The 14,069-nt window shown below is 35.7% G+C and overlaps 1 protein-coding gene across 1 annotated transcript in view; it reads left to right on the top strand.

Annotated features, from left to right (window-relative positions):
* STRN (striatin) overlaps positions 1-14,069 on the top strand; it is a 70,872-nt gene that overhangs the window by 34,854 nt on the left and 21,949 nt on the right. The window contains 5 exon segments of the mRNA XM_065632990.1: positions 3,230-3,365; positions 4,327-4,462; positions 8,242-8,352; positions 10,665-10,751; positions 11,293-11,436. Coding sequence (XP_065489062.1) covers positions 3,230-3,365; positions 4,327-4,462; positions 8,242-8,352; positions 10,665-10,751; positions 11,293-11,436 — 614 coding nt within the window.

The raw sequence follows: 14,069 nt of genomic DNA, 5'->3' as shown, positions 1-14,069 counted from the left end.
AAGGAAAAAGCAACACCTAAGATCTTGCACTTAGAAAATTATGTTCTCCCTTGCATATGTATTGATCCAGGATAGTCCAGTAAAGAGGAGCTGTCCTTTTGGAGACCTTTTTTGGTTCTTTTGGTCTCCCTTTATTTGCAACAGGTTCTGAACATTGTCATAGTCTTGCCTCACTCATGCCTGTAGTACCTACAGTTCATGCATCAGTCCCTGCCTGTGGAGCTCCGTTCTATTTTTTCACCCACTATTTTTTTAAAAAAGTATTCCAGAGTACAAAACCCCTGGAAAGGTTGAGTTGTGTTTCTTTTTCTAAAATGGAGTTTAAAGTAATTATACTTCCCTATCTCTGAATATATTTTTGCCACTTCTGCTTTTTTTTTTGTTGCTTTGTGACTGACCCCATAAGAGAAACAAATAAACAGGTGGATGATAATGAAACAAGCAAACTTGAAATGGGATCAAATTACATAATATAAATTAGCTAAAGCTGGGCATTTTCTTGAATATATTTCACAGTATTGCTAAGTGTTCATACTGACAGTAATATCTAAAATACATTATGTGTATGTGCTGCTAAAGGGTGAAAAATAGCTAAATTATGGAGTTACTTTTGACTTGACTGCAAAAGTGCATTGGGGTACAATACAGCAAATCAACCTGTCTGACTTGAAGGTTCTTTTCCCTGTAGAACCTTTAAGTGATTTTAAATATTCTGTAAATTCTGTTTGGTTTTTGTTTGTTTGTTTTGTGGGGTTTTTTGTTTTGGCATTGTGTTTTTGTTGTTTGGGTGGTCTTTTCCTTATGAATTCTTTGGAAGCTGTGCCTTAGCACAAATAATCTTCAGTGGCACTATGCTGACTTTGTACATTTTTGTACTATGCAGGAGTTTTTAAATACATGATAAACAACTGTGTTTTCCAATGCATGAGATACCTTTACCCCCCCGTTGAAATGGAGATATACAATTATGTATATATCCTTTGCACTAAATTATGTAATACTAATATGATTGTTGAATTCAGAGCAGTTACTTTAAAAAGGTGAAACTTTCTCTTTTGGTGGTCACTTCGAACTTCAGTGTGAGAGAGCCTGATTTAAGATCAAATGAGTACAAAACCAACTCTGGGTATGAATTACTGCAAATATATGTACCTGTAGAAGGATATCTGTCTCTTTAGTAGATTAAAATTTTGTATTCTGTGTTTGGTATTAGTTCATATGTTGCTATTTACCGTAGCATGTCTCATAGTTGCTAATATAGATCAGCAACCATGATGTTTTTACATGGCAGATTTTTACACAGCAAAATACAGAGGAAAAAGCAAATACAATTGTTGTCGGGTGATTTAGTCCACTAAAAGATGGCCAGGACACAAAAAATTTGCTGAAAATCAAGAACTTAGTCAAGTGAAGCACATCACAAGTTTTGTCTTATCAAGATCTGTATGTTGGAAACAGCAAAATAACAGTACCGTAGGATTTCTATGAAAATACACATTATTACTACAGCTTCATGAGGTATTAGAATCTGCAAAAGTAGTGATTACTTAAGGAAAAAGAAATATATTACAGAATACTGTCAGGTTTGTCATAAAACAAAATATTGCAGGAAGCAAGGGAGATTGGAAGCATGTTTGAGATTGTTCTTATCTAAGATATGGGAAACTGGAAGGAATATTCTCAGTAAAACCAGTGACCATGAAAACATACTGTACATTATGGTATATTATGCTACTATGTATACGGAATTTCTAATGGCAAGTGAAATCTTTGTTGGTATTTTTGGGCTGTAGAGATAATTGAATGCAAAAAGAGTAGCATAGCAAATTGTCTTAATGAGATGCAGACATATTGGGGCTATGAAGAAGTCACTCCTACTAATTGTTGTCATGTAAGCATAGAACTGCTTGGGCAGAGACTGTATAGGGAAGGAAGTGCGCTGCTTGTCATGCACTATTACGCATCAGAGCTTTTTGCTCTTGGATGTTTCCTGTAATAAACCTTTGAAAAGTGTTATGAGGAAACACTGGAATAAGTGGGTAAAGTATGGATAATCAGGTGTTTATACTGCAGAGAGTTTAAAAGGCCGTACTATATAGACTTGTTGGTTGATTGAACGTTTTAAAATGAGTCACAGCAGAAGCAAAATACAGCATTAGCAAGGCACTTGCTGGTAGGAAGGGTGACTGTGCAAGACACTGTAGAGCTACAATTCTGAAATGAGAGAGAGAGACTTCTATGGTTTCAGTGGTTGTGAAAATCAAGATGGCATGCATTTAGTGATGAACTATGAAAAACAGACTACTGATTAAAGGTAAGAAAACAATAAATCTTGTCTTCACTGCTGTGAAGCCATATAAAGAATATACAAGGTTTTACTGGAGTTAATCATTACAATTCAAACGAAATCATTTTTTTTCACCACTTTGAGTGATTTGTAGAGAAGTGCATCCTGTGCATAGGAAACATGGTACCTGTTGTTAATTTTAGGATAGCTTTAATTGTACTTTCATCAGAGTTTTAATTATGGTTACGGTCCTACTTCTTGGTTTCTTGCTGTTCAGTATGAAAACCCTTGTGCTTCATGTTCTGGGGCACTGCCTGAATTTGTGCCAGTGCAGTCATAATTTTACCCAATCTTCCTTCATCCATTTCCTTATTGTTTAATGTTAACGTCTACGTAAACATTATTTCATCATCAGTGATATTTTCCCATTATATTGTTTTATAGTGGTAAATTTACCATGTCTCAAAAGTTAATGAATGATAGATCTAGAGTTTGATGTTTCCCAGCAAGGTGTGGAACATCAGAGGGCAGGAGCAAAATTTTCCGGTGCCCTGGTGTACATGTGGCAGAGCAACTTATTAGCTCTAACTCATGTCCCTGTTGCTGAGGCTTTCAGTAATGATGTATCGGTATTGATGTTGCTTTTAGGCGCGTATCAGATGAACGTTGCTTTAAAATGGTTTTCAAATTAAAATTTGAAGTGTTTGTCCTGGTAATTGCAGCTGGATGAAGAATAATTGTTGGTTCTAATGAGATAGTTTATGGATAATGTTTAGTTTTTTAACCCACAGACATTTTTACCTATAGTGGTCCATTTTTACCTGTAGGCTTATTTAAGTCTCATGTATTGCTGAATATTGATACAGAACAGACTGGTAATTGCAAAAGTGACTTTGTTATGATTTCTTTTTACTCATGATGATGGTGGTTGTTGTTGTTTAGGAAACCCGAATTGACTGACTCTGCCTCTCTGCTAGAGACCTTCAAGTTTCTTGAAAATGCAGCTGCAGACTTTAGTGATGAAGAAGATGAAGATGATATTGAAGGAAGAGAGAAAACAATCATTGATAGCGCAACAGTGAGTGGAAAAAATAATTGAAAAAGTTACGAAGAACAGAAAAAGTGAGATTAATGAGATGCCTATATGCAAAGTATATGACTGTGTATGTACACGTGCAAATCATTAATGCATCTTTACGATGGTCTGTCCAAGCATGTGTGCATAAGAGGAATTATATATGGATTTCTGAGTTTGTACATACAAGTTAAGCTTTGCCTTCTTTATTGCTTTAAATTTGCAGTGACAGATTAAAAATGTTTAGATTGGTTTTCTACTATTCCACATTGCCTAGTACTTTTGAGATATAATATATTGGATGCATTTTTTAAGGTAGCAGATGTCTTTTTTTACAATTTTCAGCTCAGTTTGAAGGTATTGTTTGTGGTGTTTCATGTCAAAACGGCATTGTTTCTTGAATATTTATATAAATGTATTGATATTTAAAATTACTTGTAGAAAATTATCCATGTGGCATACAGAACTGAAATACCACATTTCTCTTTAAATATCTTGTGGAAGGAAGAAAATGTATGACTGGAAGAAACTCTAACGTGTGATTATCAAACTCTTTTTTTTTTAATTCAGTCAAATACCTGAAATTCCCTCATGATCTATCCTTTGCTCTATGATTTGGTCATATGATCACATAAAATAGATACATACAGTCAGTACTCCATTTTATCCTCTCTCCTTTTCAAAATTAATATTTATTCAATGAGTTGTGTTTCCTAGGTCAGTATAGATTCATTATCAAATGATTGATTGTTGATTGTCACAGGAAGAAGTTCTACAGTAAATTTCGTCTTGACTTAGAAATTTCAACAAAGTCTGTATGCTTATTCCAGATAGCTTATGAGTATATACTTTTCTCCTTCACCTTCCTGTTAGGATTTTGCATAGAAGACAAGACAGTACTGCTCAGTATAAAGATGTGTGTGTAACTTAATTCAGCTTTTTTCTCTCCTTCCTGACATTTCAGATTGTACGGAAAAGAGTGCTGTCTGACAGCAGTGAAGACAGAGATACAGAAGAAGCTTTGAAGGAGTTTGACTTTTTGATTACCTCAGATGAAGGTGATGGGGATTCAAGAAGTTCAGGAGATGGAACAGACTGGGGTAAGGAAATTTAATGGATTGTACCAGGAGAAGAAAAAAAGTGCTAAGAATATATTGTGAGTGGTTGATGGAGATTTTTGTCATGATCACAGCACCTATTGAGTATTCCTACAGTAAATAATTGGCACACTGAAGTCCTCTGGACAAAATATTCCAATTTTTCTGTATGCCGCTTTAATGTAAGGATTCTTCAAGGTTTATGCTTCTGGTCATTGTCTTTTTCCTTTAATAGTAAGGCAGAGAGAATTTGAATTTTATAAGTGGAATTTCAATATGTTTTTCCAATGACTCTTGCTAATGAAGTGCTCTGATAAAGCTGTACTTTACAATTATGACATTAGAGTTATTTCATCTTTGCTTTCTCTCACTTTGATACACAGAATACTGTGAGTCATAAAGACTGAATTAGTTGTACTTTTACTGTGTGTTAGCTATTTGGGCAATATGAACTATTCACTTGCTCAAGTTTTCTTTAATAATTTAGCATAAGAATATATCTTTAAGCCCCCTAGTCATAGAGAGACATTTCACAAACTGTCGTCTGTCCTTTGAGGTTCATGTACTGCAACTCAGAATGCCAGCATGCACTTGCCTTGATGTAATTATTCTGCATAAACCCACTGTGTATGTAAGGGAAGAAGGAAGAGACTGGTTGATTATCTTTATGGGGAGTTTTTACCTCCTTAAGCTGCTCTGGAAAGTCTTAAGCATAAGTGGACACAGAGGGAGCTATAGAAGATGAATAGGGAATAATTGAGCTTTATAATGGAACTGAAACCTTGACAGACAAAGAAGCCATGGTAGTTGTGGCTCTCAAGTGAGCCAACAGCTCAGAGATGCTGTATTTCACTGAAGCCATGTCCAGCTCCTGGTTGGACCCTAAATTATTGTTCACTGTGGTGTAGTCTCTCTTCTTAAGAGGATGTGTCTCAGTATTGTTAGATACAGCAGTCAGTATTCTAGTCACCTAACAAATTTAGGAATGTTACTCTTTTCTGTGAAATATATTAGGTTGTTCTGATACTTCTATCTAATATTAAAATTTTATCCATTTATGCTTGATAAGTGTAGCTATTGCTTGTGTCACCAAAAAGTTAGTATGCCAACAGGAGCTTTTTTGTTCTGAAGTTCACACTTCTGGCTTATTTTTACTTTCATTGATGACAGCTGAGTACAAATGAGCAAAAGTCTAACATTAAAAATAAATTGTGGTGGAAAGTAGTAGTTTCATTTCTAGAAATATTAAGGGGTTTTTTGAGTTACAGACATTCATGTTTTTCAAATACTTGTTTCACAACCTGTATCTTTTATCGTAACTCTTTGTGAGAATAAGCTTCTTCAAGGAACTGCCATTACGAATGACTTATGTTAATTTAAGTGAAACTGTTAAATGTAGCGTAGAAGAGTGATGCTGTGTAGCGAGGATAGAAGCAAACAGAGGAAGTCCTTGCTTCATTTTGTGTCCCAAGCTTTACTGATCAGTTACAGTAATCTGTTGAATCCATTTGGCTGGAAAGGTCCTCATAAGCATTCAGGTAATTTTTAAGCTATAAAGCACTTGCACACTAGTAGTTCAGGATCCACTTGTGAAGTTGAACAGAACCTGTGGGATGTGCAGGAAGCATCTGGGACAGTGTGTAGAAAATTAGCATATTAAGTATTTTCCTGGAAATAGTAGAATCTTATACAAATGTATCTAAACTTTTTGCTGGAGGAGAGCAAAAAATCCTGTCTAGCCAGGGAGAAAAAGCACAAATAAAACTTATAACATGGTCCCAGAAAAAATATAGACTTGTTTCTCTCAAACATGGTTTTCTCTTTCCTTTTTTGAGTTCTTCATGCTACTTTTGATCATCAGTAGTACTTAATTGGGCATAAGTATTAAGAGGAGATGACGTAGCCCACAGACTATCTTTTTAGAGTCTCTTTTCAGCTTTTTAATACCTCTTTATTTTCATAGCTGCTGCAAAAAGACTAATGCCTCAAGAATTTGGATCTTGATTTAATCTGTCACTTTTGAGTATGGGATCAGGACTGGAGGCTTCACAGGACTGAGAGATCATCTAGTCCAACCTCCTGCTCAGGTCCACTTCCAGCAGGTTACTCTGACTGCCTTCTGCTCAAGTTTTGAATATCTTCCAAGAAAGGAGTTCCCATAAACTCTCAGGGGCAGTATTCTGGTATTTGGTGTTCTAGTGCTAAAAAGTATTTTGTCCTTCTGTGCTGCAAGGCCAAGCAGAGTCTGTGTTCTCTACACCTTCCCAGTAGGTAGTTGTAAGCAGCACTAAGATGTTGCTTTCACGATCACTGAATGCTCACAGTGGTCTCAGCCGCTCCTTGTAGCTCTTCTGCTCCAGCTGCCTTAACCATCCTGGTGGATCCTCTGGACTTGCTCTACTGGGTCAATACTGAGTCCTTAGCATTATACTTACAAGATTTCCCAGTATAAGAAATATACTGGATACGGTACTCAAGGTGTGGCCAGGGGGGAATAATCATTTCCCTCACCCTACAGGCTACGTTCTTGTTTATACAGCCCAGGGAATGGTTGATTGCCTTTACTGGAAGAAGGTACTGCTGACTCCTGGTCAGTTTGGTGTTGATGGAAGACCCTTAGGTCTTTTTCAGCATAGTTAATTTCTAACAAGTCAGTCCCTGTAACAACAGATGTTTGGTTTTGTATCGAATCATAGTAACTCCTTCAGGTTGCGATTAATAGTGTTATGCTTCCTCTACAGATATTTAATGCCCTTTCTGCATATTAGTCTGAGGATAAGTGTATTATTGTTTGTATTTTAAAAAGTCTAGAATAGCTTATTGATGTAGAAAGCAAACTTGGTCTGAAAGGAATTAATTTTTAAATAATAAGGTCGAGATGTTAATGAGGAAAACAAAGCAAAAATATAATGTAATTCAAAAAATTTTGTAGCTGTAATGGTCATGAAAATAAATATATATCAAGAAAAGCTGCACTACCTCCCTTCTCTCACAAATTGTTTTTCTAAGCTGCCTCAGCACATTCTTTCCATATATGGAAAAAAATTACTTAAAGATTTGAACGCGTGTAACATGTTCTGTTCAAAATCTCCAAATAATGTACTATTGGAGGAATACTTCTTCTCTGTATCATGTCACAGGGGAAGCAATTTGAGAGAGATGTTTAAAAAAAAAAAAAAAAAAAAAGAAAAAAAAAGATATATTTTTGTCACAGGTGTGCTGAAATGTTTTGTGTCTTTTTTCAAAGATGAGTAACTCAGGCCTTTCCCTTTTTGTGAAATTGCATAGCTTTAGTGCTTTAAGATTTTATTCAAACCTTGGTGGTGTGTACTATGTTCCAAAAAGATTTAAAAGTGTTGCTGCTTTGTGTAAATGACAACGTAGCACAAAGACAAGGAAACAAGAATTTGAAATGTAGTGACGCTTCATCCGAGTTGTAAAGTTATATTGACCAGTAGTAATTCTTTCCCTGGAGGAAAGAAAAAGCTGCAAAATATCTCCTGATTTATTATAAAGCAAATGTTGCTTACATTTATGAACAGCTATGTGCTCGGTTATAGAATTTAGGCATGTGAAATTTCATCTCAATTTTATGTTGAGAAAATTCTAAGCAAATAGAAGTGGAATGTGAGTAGCAGTTTTACAGCTTTCACAAGCTTGGTGCTATTTCTGTCTGTTTAAAATGAGACAAATGCCATTGACAGCAGCTGTTACCTCCTTCAATGGAGATCACTTGGTGACATTATTGAAAAAGGATGTTTCATTTGTTTCACTTTGTTTAGAAAAGGAAGACCAGTGTCTCATGCCTGAAGCTTGGAATGTCGACCAGGGAGTAATAACCAAACTCAAGGAACAATACAAAAAGGAGCGCAAGGGGAAAAAGGGGGTGAAGAGTAAGTGGAAAACATTGCACCTTAAAATCATAAATCCCACATCTTTCACACCCTTAATTCTATCTCTCTTTCAATGTTTTCCTAAAATTACTTACTCTTTTACTTTGCTGCTCCTGACTGCTTTCCTGTTCACCAGTTCTCAGGGGTTGAAATTAATGACAGTCAATCAAGTTACCTGGTAAACAGTTGGATTAGATACAACTTCTTCCAACCAGGTGCTGGATTAATTAAAAATTCTTGCTTTCAGCATGGACTATACTTCTGTTATTCAGAGACTGAAATTGTAAAAGGCATTGGTTTAACAGTTCATACTTTAATATAGAAGACTTCAGAACTTTTTCTTAGCTGGAAACATGCCAGTTTCACAGGACAAGTTAAAGTCTGGTACATAAATAAAAAAGAAAACAGAAACTGTCTTGAGTATCCCATTAGATGACAGAGGGAGAAAACAGGTTAATTTCTACCCCTGTTTATATTTAACATTCACAACATGAAAGTCATGCTGTCCTCATAATATGTTATGCAGGGCTCGAAATAGGAAGCAACTTTGACCATCAGTTTATTTGTAAATCGCAGTATTTATTTATTGACTTTCATACCTGTGGGACTAGCTTTTAAAAATGTTGGGTATTTTTACCCAAAAGTAAAACCAAACCTGTGATCAGTATCTGAAATACAGTTTCTAGCCCTGTATTATATTTTTGTTACATTTCTTGAAATACAGGTCTGTTTTGTAAAATCAATGTTTTTTGATAAGTAAGCCTTAAAACTTTTTGAACTCAGATGAAGAGTTTAAAATGAAACACTGTATTCACAGCTGTTTCAAACATCTAGCCATATTGAGAATTCATATGTGAATGATGTAAATTAATAATATTGCATGTAGCCCAGTAAGAAATTTGAGGGATGTTTCTCCCTTTGTGGGAAGATGCTTATGAATACCAAGGAAATTCTCACTTCCAAAGGGACATGAATAACGATGCAAAAGGTGTCAGATCCTCACGTTATTGAGGCTGACTTGTTACTTTTTGTATTGATACTGTGATAACCTGCTGCACAGCAGTTGGTTATATTGCTGAAATTATGCTATCAGCTACACAAACTGAACCTCTTTTTTTTTTTTGCTTCTTTTAAAATGTAAAAAAGTAAGTCATTACCATACTTTAAATTTCTCAAGTGATATTTTTGTCATCTTTGGAAACCTGTAAGTTACTGGAAATTACAGGTCTGACAAGGAGCTGAGCTGGCCAAAAAAGTGTTCATGTTTCACAAAATTGATTCTAAATTTATTTATAGTTCACATAGAGAGGCCATACCAATATGTGATTTCAGTGAAATTGATTTTCGTAACTTGTCTGTCATTTTTAAAATACACAGACATGGTATGCAGTTCAGGTAAATAGTTGTAGGGTTAACTTAGCAGAAATTATTTAATCAAACTGTTGAAATTCTTGAACAGCTGTTGAGTACTTTTTTATTTTTGATAATAAAAATCAATATTTAATAGTTAATATAGACATATTATTGGAACATGTTTTATATATTTATGAGAAAAATTCCTGATGTAAGGCAGCACTTGGACATCCAGTGCTCCTTCATGGAGATAACTGCTGCGCAGTACGTTTATAGTACCTTTTAGAATGATTTGATCGGTTTGACCTTGGGAGACCAAATGGTTTATTGCAGTACAGAAATTAAGCATCTTTCCATGGACAAACCATCATTGGAAAGGCATCAATGTGGAAAAATCAGGAAGAATCACAACCTGTTTTCAGCTATTCATAATAGTGCATGTAGTGATGAAGAATGTGAGGAAGGAAGCCCAGGGAAAAAGTAGGGACTGAATATCTTGACATTAAATTGTATGAAGTTTGTTTCTATTACTCTAATCTCGTCATAAATGGTGCTTAGACACTGAACTGCTACTAAGTAAAATACTGGTTTTATAAATCAGATATTATAGTAAAACAATCTTGCAAAATCCTACGGGCTGTTTTTCTGAATCAAGTAATATTTTTGTGACAGACAAGTTAAATACAGTTTAGTTCGTTATCTGTCATTATCATTAGGGTGGACAAAGTAGAGTTTGCAACTGCATTAGTGAACTTACGATTTTGCAAGGCTGTAGTAAACACTCCTGTGAAGTAATAAGAGAATAGAATCATAGAATGGTTTTATGAGAGAATACATATGTTAGAGTACACTTCTGTGTTAAAGCTGCTTAAAAATAGCTGTATTATTTACTGGTCTAGGAGAAAACATAATGGACTATGGGTAAGACATTTTCCCATTCTTAATTAAACTTACAACAGGAAAAACTACCGAAGATATGTTTCAGCCTCAATCCTATATAAAACAGTCAAAACAGGGATGTGGGAAAATGATGGAGCAAAGCACAGGTAAGTGGCAAGAAGGGCATGGGTCTTCACCATATGTAGCTTCAGGAAGTAGGCCAGTGAATCCAGTTGCATTTATATTTTAATATGAATATAACTTTTTGGATTATGTAGTTCACGACTGCACAACTAAATTTAAAATAATCATGTTTTCATAAGAATATGCTGCACAACGTACCCAATGCACAAATTTTAAAATATTCGCAAATGTCAGCTATTGTTTTGGAAAAGTAAATATTCTAATAATCAGTGTGACTCAGAGGCATTCTTCAGCATCCCATGCAAGTAGCAGTATGAGGTCATAAATGTGGGGAAAATAGTGTGTTCACAATTCTCAGTTGCTTCTATCACTTTCTTTTCAAGAAATTCATTTCATGCTGGATGATTAGTTACTGCTGAAAATAGGTGCTCATTAGTTTTTCTGTGGTAATGTTTTAATGCAAGGTAGGATCCATTGTTGCATGTGCTGCGGTAGCTTATCTGATAGAAGTAATGCTGTTATGAACTACACATAAACCATTTAATTTTTTTTTTTTCTGGTTAGGGCCCAACAGGTCAAAGCTGCAAGATATGCTTGCAAACTTGAGAGATGTTGATGATCTCCCTTCATTACAACCATCTGTTGCACCTTCTTCTAGGCCCAGTAGCTCAAGGCTCATTGAACACGAGATAAACAGGACGGACGAAGGTAAGTATTAAAAACGTGCGTACACCTTTGTAAAGGGTAGATACTTATGGTTACTTCTGCTTAAAGATTATTCTCTAAGACTTTCCAAGCACTGCACAAATGCTGATTTCAGGATTATGAGTTCTGTGTGTGATAAATGGCATTCCCATTCCTCCCCTCCAGTCACTACTAGTAAGGTCAAAACACCTGCCTAGGTAAAGTCCTGACTCAATACCTTTGAACATGATGGCAAAAACTCACTTGGCAGCTTTGTAATATGAAGTTCTAAGGCACTTGCTTTTGTTTGTGCTCAAGCCTGGCAGCCAAGTGTGGAATATAACCTCTCAGGACATAAAAGCGTCTGCTTTTTCTCGCCATGAACATAATTTTAAGTGTATATATTTATATACACACATACCCATATATGTATGTGTTCTTTTTTGTAAGTGCAAAGATAGAAGCTCTGCAGGTAAATGCAAGTGGCTAGTTATAGCTTTTAAATGTATGTGGTGATTATGTAGTGAATAATGCAGAACAGTTTGCCTCTTGCCAGTGTGTTAATTTCCATAATGTGTTCCAAAAATTAAAAAATATTCTCAGTGGCTAGTCCCAGTATGGAAAGCCATGCATCTTTGCAATGAGGCCTGTGGTTACCTTTATTAAAATTATCTCTGAAAGTCACTAAATCACCTATGTAATTCAATGTTTGAAATTCTGTATTTACAGCATGATAAAATAAACATGTGAGGCTATATTAATTTGTAGAAGATCATATCTGCTCTTTATTTAAATAGCAAATATGTCTTTTGAAAAATGAGCAAAACACAGGTTTCACTTAACAGTTTTTGAGTGAGTGTAAAAAAAGTAGGTCGGCCAAGTTATAATTAAGATGCATAAAAAGCCCTGGCATGTGGCATAGTTACCAAAGATCTCAGTAGTTCTGTTTCCTACATACTCAGTGATTTTCTTTATGAAAGAAGGAGGTAACTTAGCAACACTTTGAGAAGTGGAGGAATTTCTTGTTGAATGTTTTCTTTCCAACTTTTCTCACATGTACTGAGAGCCATATTAGCAGAGCTCTATTTTCATGCCCTTTCAGGAATGTGTTTTTTAATTCAGAGGCTCAGATGGACTGTCACAAAAACAGAAGAGGACAGCTGATTGTTACCAGTCTGAGTTCAGTATTACAAAGCTGTGTATGCCTTTATAAATTTGAGACTATGATTTTTTGGCATACTATTTTTTTAATTCTAGTAACCTTTCAAATTTGATGTCCCTTGTATATTGTGTGTTGAGTGGAATATAACATAAGTTCAAAAGAGAGCAAAAGAGAAGGGTAGTTTAGACTTAAAGGTGAAGAAGGTAAGAGATGCTTGTGATTAAAAGGTAATAACTAAGAGACCTAATCAAACATCAGAGCTTGACGGGCTTTTATTTGGTTGTAAAAATTAATAGGAAGTGAACAGGACACTCAATAGAGGTGTAAGGGTGGAATGCAAAGACCACGGAAAGATTAGCTTACTTTATGCTGGGTGGACTGGAGGGGAATTGAGTAGCATCTGAACCTGCTGCCTTTGGGACAAGAGGGAAGCAGCCTGAGCAGATGAGGCTCATCACTGTAAATCGTCATTTGCTTGGTTTTAACTTAGAGTTGGTGCTGTTAGACTAAATCAAATGCTGAGAATAAGGTGGTGTATCCTTTTCTCTCCCTGGTAGCAACAGTGTTTGCTAAGGCTTGTATTTACAGTGGAGCTAGTGGGGAAAAAATTAAAATTTATTGAAAAACCCTTATAATTTGAGACAAAAAATGTATAAAATTGAGCGAAGAGTCTTGTGTCCAGAAGATAACACATTTTCATCTGTTCAGTCCCCATTTTATGATGTATAGATGTGGAGAGCTATTGTACAGGGAAGGTGGTAAAGGCACAACTTTTGAGTTTTACCACTTGGTGTAGAACCTTATGTGGTACAAGTGTGTGAACTGGACTCCTCTTAGCCTTTGAGCCTCCTCTTTCTAGTGACTCTGCCTGTGGATGTGTTTATGTTAGTGACTGGAGCTCCTATAAGCATGCTACAGCAGCTGTAAACTAGTCAGTTTGGATACTGCTAGTAAAAACCTGGAATTCATTGCTGACTAACCTGTCTGGTAGTTAAACTGATTTTACAAGTAGTAATGAATTGTCGGCTTCCTGTCGTATTGCTAGATCAGAGTGCATGTAAACAGCCTCACTGTAGACTTGCTTTTGGATGCGTGTGGATACAGTGTTAGGAAGGAAGAGTCCAGCTACTCCCATCAGCTGTTCTCAACATTTTTCCACTTCTCCAGAGCCTATTAGCATATTTTATAGTAGAGCTGGAGAAGGGCCTGAGCTTTTCTTTGTTACTTTTGTATTATATATGGGTGAAGGGTAGTGTACTCTTCCTTCCTGTGGCTAATTACACTTACTCTTTTGAGTCATGCACACCTCAAGTGTAAGTATGTTGTTCAGAGGATACTGTTTATTGGCAAGTGTACTGATTCTCTTTAGAATGGCTATTTTTTAATGCATCTTTTTATATCTTTGTGCCCTCAGCTACTTGAGAGATGTTTAGTATATTGGAAGTGGAAAATATGCTTTTATTAATCAGTGTTATATAAACTCATGTTTCAGGAT

The sequence above is a fragment of the Caloenas nicobarica genome, chromosome 3, assembly GCF_036013445.1.
Source record: "Caloenas nicobarica isolate bCalNic1 chromosome 3, bCalNic1.hap1, whole genome shotgun sequence".
NCBI lineage: Eukaryota > Metazoa > Chordata > Aves > Columbiformes > Columbidae > Caloenas > Caloenas nicobarica.
This window is presented reverse-complemented; position numbering and strand designations above follow the sequence as displayed.